The 18,589-nt window shown below is 33.3% G+C and overlaps 3 protein-coding genes across 11 annotated transcripts; 2 read left to right on the forward strand and 1 right to left on the reverse strand.

The window, feature by feature from the left end:
- On the reverse strand, nucleotides 1-2,737 carry LOC108970172 (glycerophosphodiester phosphodiesterase 1). Of its 4 annotated transcripts, none has more exons than XM_018935404.1 (7): nucleotides 2,478-2,737; nucleotides 1,903-1,978; nucleotides 1,515-1,836; nucleotides 1,220-1,392; nucleotides 956-1,157; nucleotides 436-611; nucleotides 1-370 (listed from the first exon to the last, which is right to left on the reverse strand). In XM_018935404.1, exons 3-7 carry the CDS (start codon nucleotides 1,830-1,832, stop codon nucleotides 217-219), a joined length of 1,023 nt encoding a protein of 340 aa, XP_018790949.1. In that variant the 5' UTR covers nucleotides 1,833-1,836; nucleotides 1,903-1,978; nucleotides 2,478-2,737; the 3' UTR covers nucleotides 1-216. The 4 variants fall into 4 exon arrangements, with proteins under 4 accessions (XP_018790949.1, XP_018790944.1, XP_018790936.1 ...); XM_018935399.1 differs by lacking the exon at nucleotides 2,478-2,737 and adding an exon at nucleotides 2,041-2,365; XM_018935391.1 differs by lacking the exon at nucleotides 2,478-2,737 and having other exon boundaries at nucleotides 1,898-2,366.
- Nucleotides 2,738-2,980: 243 nt separating this feature from the next.
- LOC108970192 (GTP-binding protein Rheb homolog) lies at nucleotides 2,981-5,856 on the forward strand. The gene is made up of 5 exons (XM_018935420.1): nucleotides 2,981-3,103; nucleotides 3,388-3,459; nucleotides 4,488-4,695; nucleotides 4,766-4,895; nucleotides 4,948-5,856. The coding sequence occupies exons 1-5, from the start codon at nucleotides 3,055-3,057 to the stop codon at nucleotides 5,035-5,037; spliced, it is 549 nt and encodes a 182-aa protein (XP_018790965.1). The 5' UTR covers nucleotides 2,981-3,054; the 3' UTR covers nucleotides 5,038-5,856.
- An 801-nt stretch (nucleotides 5,857-6,657) lies between these two features.
- Nucleotides 6,658-17,259, forward strand: LOC108970109 (ras guanine nucleotide exchange factor Q). Of its 6 annotated transcripts, none has more exons than XM_018935263.1 (4): nucleotides 6,658-7,326; nucleotides 13,966-15,486; nucleotides 15,557-15,760; nucleotides 15,897-17,259. In XM_018935263.1, exons 2-4 carry the CDS (start codon nucleotides 14,020-14,022, stop codon nucleotides 16,023-16,025), a joined length of 1,800 nt encoding a protein of 599 aa, XP_018790808.1. In that variant the 5' UTR covers nucleotides 6,658-7,326; nucleotides 13,966-14,019; the 3' UTR covers nucleotides 16,026-17,259. The 6 variants fall into 6 exon arrangements, with proteins under 6 accessions (XP_018790808.1, XP_018790815.1, XP_018790823.1 ...); XM_018935270.1 differs by having other exon boundaries at nucleotides 13,969-15,486; XM_018935278.1 differs by having other exon boundaries at nucleotides 6,658-6,822.
- Nucleotides 17,260-18,589: the final 1,330 nt, after the last annotated feature.

The raw sequence follows: 18,589 nt of genomic DNA on the forward strand, positions 1-18,589 counted from the left end.
TATCTAAATGCTAAGTTAATTTCTGTATCGTTTAAATTTTGTGATGGCAGCAAAGTATTTGTAAAAACACACTTATAATATTTATATGGATGCAATAAAAAATCGTAGGGACGGTGTGGATATTACATCTTCAAAGAGGTATGAAGAAAAAAAATAATAAACATATTTTTGTATGTACAAAAGTTTCATGTACATATGGAAAGTCAATAATTTGAATTAAGCTTTCATTAGGAGATGAGGCTCAGAGCGTAAAGAATCAGTTAGATATTGGGTTTTCATCGTCTTTTGAAAATAGCGTTTCTCGTTGGGTGAATTTACATTATATACTAGTGGACGAACACCGACGTTGCGCCATAATTCAGCAATGTGACTGTAAATAAATTAATATTTGATTGTAAATGATGTATTATTATTAAGTTTGTTGCATTAACGTACAGATTGAATTCTTCCTTGCTGACAAAAACAACACTGATTCCGATTACAGGCGCAATGATATTACGGAAAAAAGCACCATAAATTGATGTTATGAGTGTTGACGCCTTCAAAAGTGCCAATGAAAGCGACTTCTCCGTCCAAAGTCCGCAAATCAATTCCGGTCGTGATTTACGTAACTGAAAATGTATTAGATTTGCTGTTAAAGCACAAATTAAAAGATATAACAAGAAAACACGTTAACTTCGGTTGCACCGAAGCTGTAGAAAAGTTTCCATTCAAGAACATAATTTTGATCGGCCAGTTTGTTCGATAGCTATACGCTGTAGTACTCCGATCATAATTTATTTTACAGAGTGTACCGTCAGTCACTTTGGTTAAACCAACTTAGCTCGATAAGCTTACCATTTGTATACATATTGTATAGGGTATCCGACGTTACCTTCGGATTGTTACAAACTTCATTGCAAACTATATACCCTATTATGGATATAATTAAGCAATGCTATTTATATCACTTTACCTGATAAATAGCATATGGTGAACGGCTGATGAGTATTGTGCGTGATGTGAATTGTGAATTAGATTCGATTGCAGCTCTTAACTGTTCCAACATGCGTACACTGTTGTCCAAAATATGTAAAAAAATAGTTATGCGGTGTTCTTCTTCCAAAATTTGCAACAATTCATTAAGAGTAAGTATTTGTTCAGCTTCAAATTGTGAGCTAAAAAGAAAAAATACACATCTTATACAAATGTGTGTACGATTAGCTACTTGCTTGCTTACCCTAAAGGATGTAGCTCTGTTATATTTAATTTGCGTAATTCGTCTAATGTGTATTGTGCAACGCCACCCAACAAACCGGCTCGTTCTAAAGTTGTGCGATTTACTATCACAATTTCACCACACGCTGTCAAACCGGCCTCCAGCAGTATGTTTCGATAACCACGTGCCACACACTGGAATACATACATATGATATTAAATCCTTTAATATTCTTGCATAAATTATCACAGGATATAAGCCGGCTATATTGATTTTTCATTCTCATGTTATCTGATGCAAAATTCATGGAATGTACCTTTTTGATTGCTGCTCTGGAGTTTTCGGGAGCATCATAGCCCGCACCGCGGTTAGCTATTGGCCAATAAGTTAGTTCTTCCGGTGCACAACCGCCCAGTAGTCTAAGCAATCGTTTTTCATCCGGGCTACGTAATTTCGCGAACTTAGAAGCCACACAAGCGACCATCAGTACTAACGTCATCCAGGGGATACAAGCCGAGGCAAGATTGCAGGCAAACCAAAAAACATTAAAGAGCATGGAGAGTAGTCGCGCCGAACACCTTAACAGTTGGTAGAGCATTTTCAGCAGCGTCCACAATACGTTCAGGATTCTCATTCAGCTGCATACATACATGTGTATAAATTAAAACAAATTGCACTTTATTTTATTATTCTCACTACCTTACCTGGTGCACCAAAAACTTATGTTTGGCAAACTGTATCCAAAGTTGTGTCACAAGTTTATTTGCCACCCCACTCACACTAGGAAATAGTTGTAGTTAGCAATGTCTATTACTCCTTTCAATTTCCTGCTAATTTATTACACAGTATTCCCTTTCGACACGTTGTACTTAAATTGCTAAGCCCACCCTCGAATTCGAAAAACTTCTCAACCTTTAAAATCCTTACACAGTTCCAAAGTAACTGTTAATTTCTGTTGCCAGGACATTCCACTATTAGCCGGTTTCTACACAATACACACCCTGGTTGGTAGACATAAATGACCTTATTCTCTAATCATGCAACTTTGTTGTTGTTCCTTAGGCAAATTTACTAATAAGAACTAAATATCTTAAAGATAGACAAATCAAAAGGGTCTAATAAGAACGTATGACAGTACCAAAGCAAAAGTTCTGATAAATAATATGTAAAAACAAACATCGTTGCCCCGCCAATGAGAACTTCTAAAATATTAAAAATAAAATAATGGGTTTATAAATGAAAAAAAAAAAAAACAAATAAATAAATAATTGATCTCTACCTCTACTTCAGCTTTTGTATATTTAATTATTTCTAGCATCACTTTTTGCTAGCTTCGTTAATGATGGGAACAATGTTATAATATTCAGAGTAAATTTCAAAAATAAAAAGGTTGTGCTACTCAATTAATTCTGATGACAAAATGACCAAAAAGAAGTAATTTATTTATATTTACTTGTAAATTGTTTTTAAATTATTTAACAAAAATACATAACCCTATTATAAATTACGGTATGAAAGCAAATTCAAGAAACGAATATGAGTGCGAAACAAAAGCCACTCAGCTGAGCAGTTGTAGAAAAAGTTAATCCGCGTGATAAAGGCAACTATATGTGAGATTTATTGAAAACAGCTGAAAAGAGGAGACATATTAGAAATATAAGAAAAACCTCCGAAATGAATTGTGATAAATCAGGGTACATAAGAAAATAGTCCACAATCGAAGTAGTAAATTTTTTTGGAGAAGTTATCGTGAAGATTTAATTTTTAAGTACGCAATTTGTGTAAAAAAGTGTGCATTAAATAAATAGTTAAAACAAGAGAGTTTGTAAAATCTGTTTTAAAGAAAATAATTGAAAATGCCACTCAAGGAACGCAATATTGCCATGATGGGCTACAGCTCTGTGGGTAGGACATTAGGGTCGCTCACTTCCTGGATTCCAGATAGCAGAGATAATATAACAAATCCCCATACGTACATTAATTTTTTATATTTATGTCGTAATTATTTATATTATCTCTTGAAATCTGTAAAAATGCGTATTTATATATATATGTGAATACTCGAATACATTCTCTATGATTTATATGGATATTTTGCATATTTGCTTTCTCTTACATTTTTAATTTTATGTTCCTTCATTGGGGCTAATATTCCATAATGTCTTTTGTTGTTGCCTGTAACTGCATAGGCAAATCATCGCTGTGCATACAATTTGTTGAGGGTCAATTTGTGGACTCCTATGATCCGACAATTGAGAACAGTAAGTACATATACAAATATTGGAAAGTTGTGAATCATAATTAAAAGGTTAGATTTGAAGAATATATCAATATGGGTGCAAGGAATAGTCATATCTTATTTTTAAAGCAAGAAGATACGCACATGCTTCTTTTACGTGTAGGTTACGCAAATTTTTAATGAATGACATCGATGTACGGTATGTGGTTAATCTTTAATGTTATCGCTGTGACTGTTGACCTCGCCTAAATGAAATAAGTACACTCCTAATATATTGTTTTACGTTTTAAGTAGTTTTGTATAAAAAATGTACAATATAAATTTATATCTTCTCAATACTTTATTCGCAAAAATTTCGTACTATGTATCTCGCTCATTGCTAATTTCAATAACTCAGAAATAAATAACAATAACAATGGAAAGTTGTTTGACGAGTGATCTGTGTATACTCGTATACCAGCTTCTTAAAATCCTTGAAGGAAATTACGTTGTAAGCTGTATTATTCCAAAATTCTTATACCGTAATTCCTAATTCCTTACTTCAATTTTATGTTATTTATAAGTAAATGTGAATATTGTGTGTAATTTGTAAAAAAAAGCTATATATACATATGTTTTCAGTAGATTCTTTGTGTTATAGATTCATAATATATATGTACATATAAGCAAGTATAGACGTGAGCGTGGCAAGAATTTTGTAGGACATTTTAAGTTACTTACATATGTATGTTTGTATCATGATTTTATGATTGAATCATGGTTTGAATATAGTATTAGCAAATTCATAAGGTTTCTAACTTTAATATTTTTCAAGCGCATTTAAATGTGTTTCTATGTTTTCAAATGGTCGCCCGTCAAACCTCAAAAGGATACTAACATAAAACCGAAATCTAAAATGTACGGAAGTAAATCGTTATGAGTTATATTATCGTGAAGCTACCCCAATTATATTACAAAATTTTGTTGTATTATCTTTTACTGGTATCTTAGCAGAAAAAATTATAAAATTATTTACCACACAATGTATCTAATTACTTTTTCTCACATTAGCCTTTACGAAAATAGCTCGAGTGAATTCGCAGGACTACGAAGTCAAAGTAGTTGATACAGCTGGACAGGATGAGTACAGCATATTCCCAGTGCAATATAGCATGGACTTTCACGGATATGTTCTTGTTTATTCAATAACCAGTCAAAAGTCTTTTGAAGTGATAAAAATTATTTACGAAAAGTTATTGGATGTAATGGGAAAGAAATAGTAAATAAAACAATATACAAATTTGGTTTCAGTTTTCTTTACCAAATACCATTCATATATAATTTTGCAGTGTACCTGTTGTATTAGTTGGAAACAAAACCGATTTACACCAAGAGCGCATGGTGTCTACTGAAGAAGGGCGTAAATTAGCTGAATCATGGCGAGCTATATTTCTGGAAACTTCAGCTAAGCAAAATGAGGTAATAATTAACAAATTATATTTTAATTTGTGTTAAAATTATAACATTTTAGTCTGTTGCTGATATATTTCATCGACTTCTCATATCCATTGAGAGTGAAAATGGTAATCCACAGGAAAAGAGTAATTGCATTATTTCGTGAGGGCATTCAGCCGTAAATAACTGGTCACAACAAAAACAACGCCCTATTCCAATTTCCACTGCAGCATTAATCTATATAATAGCAGCAGCAGCAGCATTAACTGGTGCACCTAAAACATTAAATAAGACCATATCACAGTTGATCAGTGCGAAAGAACTACAGAAGGAAGCGCTCCATGGAAAGCTGCAGTGCATTGTAGGCGTGGTCGTGTGTATGTGTGAACTATTTGAATGTGTAGGTGAGAATGTTTGTGTGAATTTTTCTTATAAACCCCGGGGTAGCTGCCAAATTTTATACTTGGCACTATCGAAACAAACATGATTCATAAGTAAATAGGTAATTGCGCGAATTTCACTGCATCGATTAGCGTTGTAGATTGAAAGTTTAAATAATTAAAGTTATCACATTTAAAAATACATATTATTCCTTAAAAAATGTCTATTTGATCAAATGTTGCACATTGAGTTTTACGTTGCTTTAATTTACCGGAGACTAACTTCAATATCTTTTACTACAAAACTAATAAATTTTACAGAATTATAATTGTTTCTTCGGCAGTAGTTACAGTGTAAGATATTATTTTTTATATTAAAATGTAGTTGCTTTTTAGTCTCTTGTATAATTTTTGGAATGTATATTTAATGACTTTTACAAAAAAGTTTTCTCAGCAATAAGGAATAAAAGAATAGAAGCATAGGATCATAAAAGGACAGAAATAAAAACATAATAAATAGTCTTTGTTTCAACTACTTCTACAATAGAGCAATAAACTATTAAACATTTTTTGAAATAAATTTAATTTAATCCTATTTAAATGAACCAATTATATGTTTAAGTTGAGTAGAATTAATTATTTATTGTTAGGATTTCCTGACTTTTTCCTTTGAACACTTTAAATATGCTTATAAAATTCTTTTTTTAAATTATCAATCTTCAACTTGCGTTTTTATGTGAAAGAAACGCCGCCTTGAAAATTGGAATGATCAAAACATATTTCAATGATTTATATATTAAAAAAACTTTGCTTAGACAACTTATTCATCAATATATTTTATTTTTATTGATTAATCATTATATTTTAGTTATTCAAAAATGGAAATATTAAATTTTATACCTATGCTCTGTGTCATTAATTATCTAAGGAGGTTTGTTCTATCCAATGAAATAGGAAATAAATTGAATTACTTAAAACTCTTTTAAAACTTGTTTAAGTTCTGACACTAGAAAATTGAACTTACGGAACTCGAACCAATACAACTGAATTCTTGAATCGGCAATAGAAATCAAATTTCCTTACATGACTCCTAGTCTTTCGAAGATTTTTGTGGATTATGGTGATTTGAGTTAGGGGAGTTCAACTATATTTCATTTTAAGAGAAATGTGGACTAATTTTTGATTAGTCGCTTGGCAACCCTAATAAATGACTCATAGCAAATTTTTGTTCGTACTATCTTTCAACTGCCGTTTTATGTGAAAGAAAGATGAAAAACATATATTGCTTTCATTCTAACACATAAAATGGAAGGGGTATGTGTTATATTTGTCTTCGTTGCTCGACAAACAAGGTAATTGTAAAACGGTAATTAAGAAAATGTCTCATATAATTGCAATTTTGAAACGACACAACACGAAAGTGCTGTTGTTGCGGATGTGTAAAAACGTTTTTGTGAAGTTAATGAAAAAATAATAATTTCTACAAGTTGCAGAATTATAATGTCATAAGATTGGTAAAATATTATCATAATAACTTACAAGTTGTGAATAGTGTCCTCTATTAAGTTAAGGTGAGAAATTGTATTGTACAGTGTTTTTCTGGAAACCACAACATTAGTGAATTTAAAGGTGTAGTTGTCATTGTGACTGGAATTATTTTTGAAGACCGAATGTCTGAGAACCTGCATATATTAAAGATATAATAAAACGGTACGAATACATCGAAATTCATTTTATATAATTTAATAAATCTTAATTTATGGGTCATAATTTCGAGTATATTCTACAATATACAATACAAACTATAGAAACAATCAAAATAACAACCACCGCGTATAATCGTTAGCGATTCCTTCTATCAACATTTTTTGTCGTTGCTGCTAGGTAAACGCAGCTGTTCACCATCAGCAAAGCGAGCGGGTAAAAAAGGTTCTTTATTGTGTTGTTGTTATATAGTTTCGAATAAGCCTTGGGTGCGCAAAAAGGCAAATTATAAATATATGTGTGAAGGGTATAAAGCTGTTTCGTTGTCCTGTGGATGTTGGTTTGCACACCTCAATAGCGAATTGTAACAGGTATGTATCATTCTTGAGCTTAGCGATTTACAATTCTGTATTCGTTCTTAAAACATCTTATACCCTGTTTTGACGAAAGTAATATGTTAGCTGTCATCTAAATATCTTAACGGTAGTCCCAATGAGGTGATTAGTGACATGCGAGACTCGTTGCATATGCAATAACTTGCCTATGAAGATAGCACGTACTTTTTTGACTGTCTAACTATGTATCGACCGTTAAACATGGAAATTAGTGCAAGTTGGTCATACCATCTGGACGATCCGGAACAAGAGTTTATAAGAAAAACGATCGAATAATATTTATAAAAAATATGTTCTTATGAACCCATACACTTTCACCATCGAACCTTTCCAAATAAAGGGTCTTCCAACAAAAACGACGTGATGTTAAAATAATATAAAACAGTGAAATTTGGTCAAAATACCGTTATTGCTATGCCTATTATTTAAGCAAAATGTAAGCCAAATTGCCACCATGGCTCCGTTTGTAGATCTTCACCCCCATTTATGCCAATCTTCGATGACCCCGTGCAGCATTTCAGCATGGTTCTCAAAATTGTGTTTTCTAGCTTCTCGAGCGTTGCTAGTTAATTGGCATAAACCTTTGATTTTATATAATCCAGAGGAGTTTAATGGCCAATGTATGACCACGTTCACATAAAAAGTTTTTGACGCGAATCCAAACAAAATGTTGGACGACTCCCATCTTTTTACGCGTTGCCATACCACAGTCGACATTAAATTAGAGAAAGACACTGAAAGCAAAGCGTTGTGAAGGGAAGTTTTATGTGAATGGCCCTTAAGCATTTCTCGAATTAACTCCAAACTTTGTTCGCAATGTTTCCATCTGCGCACAGTCCAAATAAAGTTCGTCCGTGTAGATTTCATCAAATTTGTGAATTTTTCGGGTAATTTAATATTTTATCATGTTGTGAAATGTGACATAATGCAATGGCAAACCTTACTGAAAACACTGACAAAATTTGACACAGATCGGTAAAGAAACATGGCTACAACGAGCTGTCAAAATCACGAAATTCCTATAGGTAGACGCTGTATAACTATTCCTAAATATGGAATTATGTGGTGAATAAATTGTATTGTTTGAAAACCTGTTAGTAATTTGTCGTTTTTATTCGTTATTAGAATTTACCTAAATTTTCTCATCATGGAATAAATGCATATACATTCATAAATATGTAGTCAAATTGTAGATACGTCTGTTAACATTTACAGTCGTTTTTTGTCGGTTAGTATAATAATTACCTTCGTGTTTTATGATTTCATTTATACTATATATGGTAAGGTCTATATCACACTACTTATAATAACTTTTGAAAACTTTTTTATTTTTAATATTTGTGACAATAAATGTAAAGCTAATTAAGCATAATGCGAACACACATACAAGCATGAATAATATCAAAATATCAATAAAAATTTGAAGCAGTCGGAGTATACTTTAGCAACTGAAATATGTTTCTGAAAACATACAAACACACTCACTTACGTTATATAAATGAGAGTGAAAAACTGCGGAGTATCAAAAGGCACGCTGATTTGGTCACTGACACTATTTTAATTTTGTATTAAATATTAAATGTTTATTAATGTAAACAAAACGAATTTATTAGAATTTCACAGTTGCTTATTTAATGTAATAAATGTCGATGTAACATCTATAGTACGTATATTCAATAAGAAAAAACAACGGTACATTATTTTTAGTAAAATTATAGCAAATCTTTAGATTTTTCGGTCAGTACCGGTTATGTAGACCCGACTGTTGTGGGAACAGGCAAGCTCATTACTCCCAATCACTGCTTTAAATCGCCGTGGCAACTATGGATTGGAGTATATTTATCCATACCTTCAGAACCCTTTTTTGAAAAACTGATCAGTATTGCCACGTTGCTGCCATCGATTTTCTTTTTACAATTACGGAAGGGGTATTTTCTATTCATTATGTGGCAGCATAAGGGATTCTATAATGTCTTTTTAGACGTTCCGATCCTTGGTGTCATAAATGCTCTATCAATTGCAGATCACTTTTAAATGCAAATTTTTTTTTCGCCTCTTAAATTGCGCTGTCAAATTTTTCGTGAAATTAAGTTAAATCATTCTTTACGTCGTTGCTTCCAAAGGTGAATTTACTTAGTGCAATTGCACTTGTTCATTTGCCTTGACAGTTTCTCATTGTGATTTTCAAATATTGATGCTTTCACTTCGTACCCCACGCTCTTGCCATTATTTTATTTTTACGATTCACTTGTTACTTATACCACAGGTTGAACAACACGGTGGACGGTCGCCTTTTAATTGGTCCCCATACACTATATGCAAATAGTGGAAATACATATGTACATATGTATGTACATAAATATGCCGGCATTTTTTCAAGTACTTTTAACTTTTTCACCCATGTTTATGTTATAATTCTTTTTCTGACTATTTATGTGGTTTGGTAAATATAAATATATTAAATATTGGCAAGTTTACTTATTATCAATGCTCCATTTACGCTTTATTTTTTTTTTATTAAATTGTTTACACATATGGAAATGTTTTAGTTTTTTTTTTTTAAATATATTTCATGCATTGCATGTTTGCACGACCTTGAGATGCATATATGTAAAAACTTACATAAGCACATATATGTATATGCATTTATTACCACGTACGACTAGCAATAATCGTAGAGCTGCACACAAAAAGTACATTTCGTTGTAATACTTTTGTTTATGTAATTAAAAGCTATTCAAGTATTGTACTTATAATTAGACATACTATGTGAAGCGCTAAGGTATGCATAACCAAAAAATAAGGTGACATTTGAATTTAAACTGCGCGCGTCGAATTATTTGGAGAATTTTTTTTTAGGTTGGTAGTACTGTTGTGTTGTCAGTTACATTTATGTCAAATTTCATGACAAAATATTCATTAGTGTTTGAGATTCTTGTCGTTTTGTGAGCTACTAAAAGTGAGTTTTTCGTTTTTTGCGATGTCGAAATTTGTTGAGCAAAGAATTTGCATTAAATGATCATTTTGCCAAAAACTGAACCCATATCGTTCCGCAACCACCGTATTCACCTGATCTGACGCCGTGCGACTTCTGGCTGTTCACCAAGCTCAAAAGCCGCAGCGAAGATGGAACTGAAGGCCACCCGGAAAGTGACTACAACCAGTGTTTCGAAGATTGGAAAATCCATTGGCATAATGTACTGCATCTAGTGGGGATTATATTGAAGGGGATGAAATTGATTTGGAAGAATAACTAAAGAATTTTCAAAATAAATACAATGTTATTTTTTGGACACAGTATATATGTATGTACATGTATGTAAATATATGCATCCATCCGGTCATCAGTCCGCCGCTCTCTTCCCTTGTTGTTATATATATTTTCATAGCAAAATACATGTTTTTGTGCAGTAATAATGAAACAGTTAAATTACATTTAAAATACTTCTATTTTACACATCAAAAATCAGTCGTGAAAATGACTTTGTATTCGCTCAATAAACAAAATGTACAAGCTTTCCCCATTTTACAATATTTACATATCTACATATAGTATACAAAAAGTTTAGTATGTGAGTATGTCATAGATTTTATTTTTTCAAGTTTCATATTCTTTTTTTTCGCTAATTTTGTTTTTATTTTTAAACATCGGTAATTGTCTCAGTTCCATTTACATAATTACCGGTTTTTTTTAAAACAAAGTTGGTAGTAATTATCACACGAACACTTAATTTTTAATCATCCACGATTATTTTGAAGAGTGGTTTTACAAATTTATACTTTCATCCCTACTATAAATCTTAATTCTTATTTTTGCTTGTGCTTCTATAAATTCCTGAAAATGTACATATGGAATGTATATACTTTTTTAATAATATATTGCGATGTAAACAAAATTCTGCTTTCGTCATTTTAATACTACACAAACACATCCTACATTCGTATGTTAGTAAATATTTAGTCGAAACAGCATGTACAAAAGAATGAATGTCAAAGCCACCATCCAACCCTCTAAACACCCCCTAATTCTACCTATGTACAAAAAACATACAAATGTACATATGTTCAAACATTTCATTCATTCTTATTTTCCACGTCGCGTATTTGTATGTATTTTATTTAAAAAATGCAAAGAACCCGCGATACTCGTACCCGGCACGATGGAACACGAGTACATAAACTGGCAGATCAGGCAACCAATAGTCGGTCGGCCAATTACATGCTTGTGTGTCGCTGGCGGCAGTTGACGATAATGCAATGGCCTCAAAAACCGGAATGTGTTATCAGAAAATAGGCAGCAATTAAAGAAATAAAAATATGTATGCATATATATGTATGTATATATAAAAACAAAGAAAATAACTAAATAGTCTATACTTGTGTATACATTTATATTTTTTATTCATTATATTATTTGAAATCGAGTCTAAACAAACGATAAAATTTAGTAAGATGGGAAAAATGTTTGTTATATGAGTGTGTGGAATTAAACTCAATGCATGAAATGCATTCGATAACAGTATAATTTTAAGAAAACAACGCACAAAAAAGCAAAAATATAATATTGACTGTTATGAGTTACGTCATAAGGTTTTGCCTCAGTTTTCGCATCGTTTAACGTTATAGGAGTATGCTATCAAGAAACTGTCGACGTGTTTTTGTCCGCTTAAGAAGGCTATCCATATATGGGGGCGTGGAAAAACGAGTGTTGAAAATGTATCTCTAGAGTCAGAAGCTGCAATTCAGGACTATATTTCTATTGAATTATTGAACTACTAAATATGAGCCAATGTCAGCCAGGAACGAATGAATGACAATTATCCCAATAGCTTCCGTTGAGCCACCTCGAACTGGACGGCCCCAACGCAAGACAATTTGTTTGCTGTGATTATTTTAGGTATTGTTCTTAAGCGGGACCTATAAATTGTACACAATATTAACAAATTTTATGAAATCTTGTCCGTTTATCAGAGATAATTTTAACGAAATATTACTAAAATTGTCCGGTCCGGAATTGGTTTTGTAGGCAAATAATAATTGAAACGTTTTGTTCATGAAATGTGTTCAGTTATGGAAGATGTCGGCTCGGCCTTCTATTTTTCCTATTTGTTGTTTCTAATACAGAATAACCCTTGATAATAGAGAAATGCGTAAATGATTGAATAAGCATCACGAATCTAAACATCTGTTACCCAATTGATTTGCCCTCAAGAAGTCGCAGTTTGTGTGATCAATCAAATCAATATAGAGGCTCTAAACTGATTTATTTGTCATAATTTAAATTGCAAAATAACAGTTTCAATTACGTCGCCTATCGGTCATTCCCACTAACTCGTATCTATACAAATTTATTGCATAAATATACTATAATATACATATATTTTATATACCTATATTCGTATGTGTATATATTAAGTAATTTTATTATTGTGGCGCCAATTGTGTCACAAGGGATCACCTCTTGCGTTTGAGTATTTTATTTTATTTGCAAGCCATTGTCTGGTCGCACAATTTGTCGGGGTGTTTTCTCCTGATAAGGGGTGTCATAGCTAAATTTATTGGTATTCCTATCTCGATAATAAATGTTTTCTATAAACGTAATTGAAATTGCGGTGTAAAATCCCAAACGCAGACGAATTGGTGCGTAATTAAAATTGAATATGTCTAACTAAGCAACTAATTAGATATACATATGGTATTTATGCTCTAATAAGCTAAACCATTTTTTTTTTTTTACCACTTTCAGTTTTTATTCGCAAATACTTCGGCACAATTCATTTTAAAAATTTCTGTGCTTTTTTCATGGAAATGCCATATAGAACTTGTTTGTATAAGAACATATAACATGTAATTTCATTAGAAAACCAACTCTTCAATAATGTGTTTTCAGTTCAAAAATGTAATTTTGAAAGTCTTGAAAGACAATTAGCGTATGCTATTCTATATGATGGTTTATGTAATACATCATACCTTAGAATTTCGTTGTGGAAACTGTTATACATTCGCGGTCAGAAACGATGTTCCGATGCGAACGAAGGAATTTGCATTTTTTTTATTAATATTTCAACAATTTTGCGCAATGTATAGTTTAAATGTATTTACAAATTTGTAATTATAATAATTATTATAACTTATGTTCATTATAATAATTATTTTAGGAATTCGATTTAAAGGGTGGAGACCTCAACTGCAGATTTCCTGCAAACCACCAACGTCTACTGATTGCATGCGTCTGTGCTTTAATTGTTTACACCGTCATCGTTGTTGACTTTCTTATCAGCTGAAAGTTAAATGGGCGAATTTTTGCGATGCATAAACAGTTCAACGACAACAATTTCAAAGTGAACACAAATTTCTCAGAGCGCTGCAAAATATTTATTATTTACTCCTTTTTTAATTTCATAAGACCATTACTGAGAATTGGTTTTTATTTTGATTGTGTCGCCCGACAGAAAAAAATTATCAGTATTTTTGTATTGTCCTGTGGCATTTCTTATATTGTATTTATTAAAGTTAACACAAAGTGAGTGCAGTGTCTACAGTGACTGAGTTAGAGTGACTAAGTGTATTTACTACATATTTGAAACCAATATTAATTAACACTTGTTTTTCCAGAAGTTTGCAAAATCACTTCCTGATTTTGTTTGATATATAAGAATTCGTATAAAAATGACGATTCCATCGCGTCCTGCGCCTGCACCACCAGTGGCGCGCGGTCAAAATGCTGCCGCCGGTGCTAATGCAAGTATCGAACAACTACGTATACAATTACAACAACAACAGATACATCAGCAACAGAATCGTGGCGTACAGAAATTGACCATAAGTCTACCACCACCACCGAAAGGTTCGACTGCAACGCCCATGGTTAATCGCAATAACAGTATCAGTAGCAACAACAACTATAACTGTTTTAATATGGACAGTAATCAGTCGGCGATAACACGAAAGTTTCCACAAGCACGCTACACGCCCACCACAAATTGGGAGGATGATCCTTTCGGTGCCAATGCAGCAGCTGCTGCTAATACAAACGGCAATGTCAAAAAGGTACCACCACCACGGCCTCCACCACCGAAAGTGCAAGTAAATGGTCGTAGAGCGCCTCAACCACCATCCACGCATTCAACAAAGTTGCTGAGCAACATTTTCAAGAGCAAGAAAAGCAGTAATAGTATTAGCAACAATAATAATAAAGCAAATAAGATATATGGTGTCAGCAGCGGAGTTTATGCCATTAACAACACATCCGTGTCAACAACAAACAACAGTAGCACAACAACGTGGGGCACCACAAGCAATTCAACAAATAATTTCAACAACAGTCAAAGTTGGCAGGCTAATTGGAACAGCAGTTACTCGTCCACATCACTTACATCTCTGGGTGCTGTAAATCCAGGTGGCACAGGTGTGCCGAACACAATCGAAGCACAGCTGATCAGTTTCGATTCACCACCAAGTTCGCCAACATTCACACAGAAGTCAAATAGTGATTGCCTCAGCGTAGATAGTTTCAGTTCAGATTCGAATTTCAGTTCGCCGAATAATGGTAGTGTCTCCCAACCGGAAAGCGGCTTCGAGGATGACTTTAGTGCACGCAGTCGTCCAGCTACTACCAGTCCGCTCGATCCTTGGGAGGCTTTTGATAGCGGCTTCAATACGGCAGTCGACAGTATATATGGTAGTACAGCAGCAACGAATAGCATCGGTACTGCACCGGTACGCAATCTTAACACCATCAATTCGCGCATTCAATCAAGTAACGACAACCCGCTCTGTAATGGAAAAAGTCTCCTACCACCGACGCCCACACTTAGTGTACCAACTATTATCAAACCAAAAGTATCCCAAAAACCACGTGCTCCTAAACCGCCGATGTTGCAGCAATCGCAATTCACACATGGTAATAATGCATCATTAACACCACCATCGCCTCCAATGCCGATATGTGCGCCACCACCGCCACCAAACGGTGTTTCATTGCTGGACGTCATATCAGGCAAAGCGGATGCATTGCAATTGAATGGTGCCCTTAACGGTGACTTGGGTCTTGGCGCTGCTGCAGAGGAAAGTAGGCCACATGGCGTTGCGCTCTATGCCTTTGATGGTGTCGAAGAGGGTGATCTCAGTTTTCGGGTGTGTATGAAGTCTTTTGATCTCACATTTTCAAGTTTTTATTAACATTATTTCGTTTATGAATCTGCAGGAGAACGAGAAAATCTATATCTTGGAACAGGTGAGCGCTGAATGGTATCGTGGTCGCACGCGCTCTGGCTGTGAAGGTATTTTTCCAATAAATTATATCGATGTAAAAGTCCCTTTAGGGGAGGAAAATGCCAAAACCAAGCCGTTACGTCTACGATGCCTCTACAATTTCCCAGCCGAGTATGACGGCGATTTGGCTTTGACGGTAAGTCTAACAGTTTATTGTTATTACAAATATATATATAGTTATATATAGGTTTTTTCACTGCGTTATTTCTAACTTTACTCTAGCATTGTTTGTACATCATTTATTTGAAAATCACATTTTCTACCATTTGCAGGAAAATGAAATTGTGACCATCCTTTACAAAATTAATGAAGACTGGCTTTATGGTGAAGTAGATGGCCGACAAGGACAATTTCCAGCGAATTTCATTGAGTATTTACCCGACAACATACCGATGGCATAAGCAAGAAGTTTGAAATGTTTTTCTATACAATACTACCCAAATATTGCATACATATTTACATGATGATAACTGTAAAATGCCCGAAATATTACGCACGTAAAAAAGTTAAATATTTGAAATACCTTTTCCACAGCATGTATCCATCTAACGAATTGTAGTGCCCGTAGTTTATGTATAAAATAATGTACTTGTGGAAGTAGAAAGTTGTGTCTCGAAAGTCTTGAGGATGGAGTAAAGTTAGAATGCTTGCTACTTGGAATTGAATATAACTCAGAAATTTTTGAATGTGAAGACCGCAACATATAAATACTTTCTTTAGATAGCAGTTTACATTTATAAGAGTAAAAGAAACTGAATGTGCGATACGCATGTAGGTGTATGAACTTTAAGTGATGTAGTGTTTAACTAATGCACTACAGTGGTTCTAGTTATTGACCGTAACAATATTTAAATCAAGCGTCACACTGATTGTCATATCAAGCAACCTTTTTCCAACGCAAGAACCGAAAACCGATATCGATATCAAAGCTTTTTATACAAGTATTTAAGGGCGTAGTAAATGTAAATAATTATCGTCCACATCACACGCTTAAGCCTAAGTAATGAAACTATTGAATTTGTTCCACACACAAACGTAACTATAATTTATACTTATACTTAAAAAAATTATAAAATATTAATAGTACACACACACAAATAATTGTTTACAGATGTTGGTCATATAGATATGTGGTCTTGCGAAGAAAAGTTATCAAAATGTATTCATTTATTGTAAGATTATCTTTCAATTTGAAAATCGTCGCAAAAGTAAATGTGATTGTGCATAAAAACAAATATTAAGACCAACAGATTATTAAAATTTTAAATCAATAGGCGCTTGTTAAACTGTTTAATTTTAGTGATAGTTTTTTGTTAATAATTTTCTTATAATGTTACGCGCAAATATAAGTTGTATACATACTATATATATATTATTTATATTAAGTAATCTCATTAGTTGGAGTATACGCAGGTACGATTAAATTAAAAAATACAGCACATATAAATAAAATATACGACAAAATAAATATATATGCAACAATAACCATTTGCTACGATTTTATATAGTACGTATATATTTGTATTTATTGTGTTGAGAGCGAACTAAACCGATTGTGCTTAGTTAGTTTTACGTATACAATATTTAAACAAATAAACGAGTCAAATAATATACATAATACTATAACGACAAAAATACAGATTTGTTCGATAATTCTCAGGAATGTGCAATAAATAATAATAATGGTCTTAATTAACTCAACTCACAGGGTGGAGTAACATTTCACTCATACAAGGTCTTCAGTATTAGAAGAACCATTCAAATGAAGCATCACACTGATTACACTGTGGAACATTTTTGGGATTATTGTCTGGGGGGTGAGAAATTCCAAGTCAGGGTGATGGTACTAGGTCAGAATAGTAAAACTCTCAAAGGATTTGGCGTTCGTATGTGTCAGTTTTTTTTTATGACCTTTTAAATTTTTTCCTTATCTTGATGTTTTTTCGCTTAGTTGTAACATTTTGGCAACTGACACATACGAAGGCCAAACCCTTTGTCGGTTTTACTATACTGACCTAGTAACATCACCCTGACTTGGAATTTCTCACCCTCCAGATTAGCTCTTGTACTGTGTTATCTTCCTTTAAAGCGTACTTAACTTCATATGAATCGGGTGCCAATATTAAAGTTACAGCCATTTCAAAAAGGAAAAGCTGTGCAATTGTGGGATTTTTACAAAGAGCAAATATAAAATTGCGCATTAAACTTGAGAATTGACAAAGTTTATGGTGATGATTGTTTGAGTCGTATTGAAGTTTATAAGATATAAAAATAGTGGTGAGGATTTAAACAACAACCAACCAACAGGCCAGATCGTCCAGAAGCTAGTAATCGTGCTCAGTTGTTGGAAAAACTCCGTGTCATTACTGATATTGATGTAAATCTTACTACGGGAATGCTGACAGTAAGATTAAATACGGAGACCAGCGTGAAAGTACCATTTTATGATATCCAAGCTGTTCAAGCAACCGGAGTCGCGGTGCAGAAGAACATTTCTACAAATGATATATAAAATCCAAGCATGCGTTTTTAACTCCTTTAAATGTAACACATTCTCCTATTCGTTCATATGTCATTCTGAGTGTAAACAACAAAGCGGTCTAACTTGTATTTTTAACGGGAAGCAATTATTACTGAGTTACATCAGACCACTCGTCTTCTAAGTCAGTTTGTTCATTTGTACATTCATATGCTAAAGACTTTGGAGGCATCTTTATTCCCATCATTGAGGGATAGCCTATAGTATATAAACTCCAAAACACAGTATTCTATTCAGTGTGCACAAAGCTAGAGGCGCAATGTTCAATATATAACAATGATGACAGATGTAACTCAGCGAGCGTATTACATCCTTAATATTTTTAGCACATCCGCTGTGAATGCTGTGGCAGTCACATTTTGCTTATTGTGAATGCAAAATGAAGAATAAAGTTTATTGATTTGCTGCAGAGAACGTATATATCAC

This window comes from Bactrocera latifrons, unplaced genomic scaffold, assembly GCF_001853355.1.
Source record: "Bactrocera latifrons isolate USDA-ARS-PBARC rearing strain unplaced genomic scaffold, ASM185335v1 scaffold_106, whole genome shotgun sequence".
Lineage (NCBI taxonomy): Eukaryota > Metazoa > Arthropoda > Insecta > Diptera > Tephritidae > Bactrocera > Bactrocera latifrons.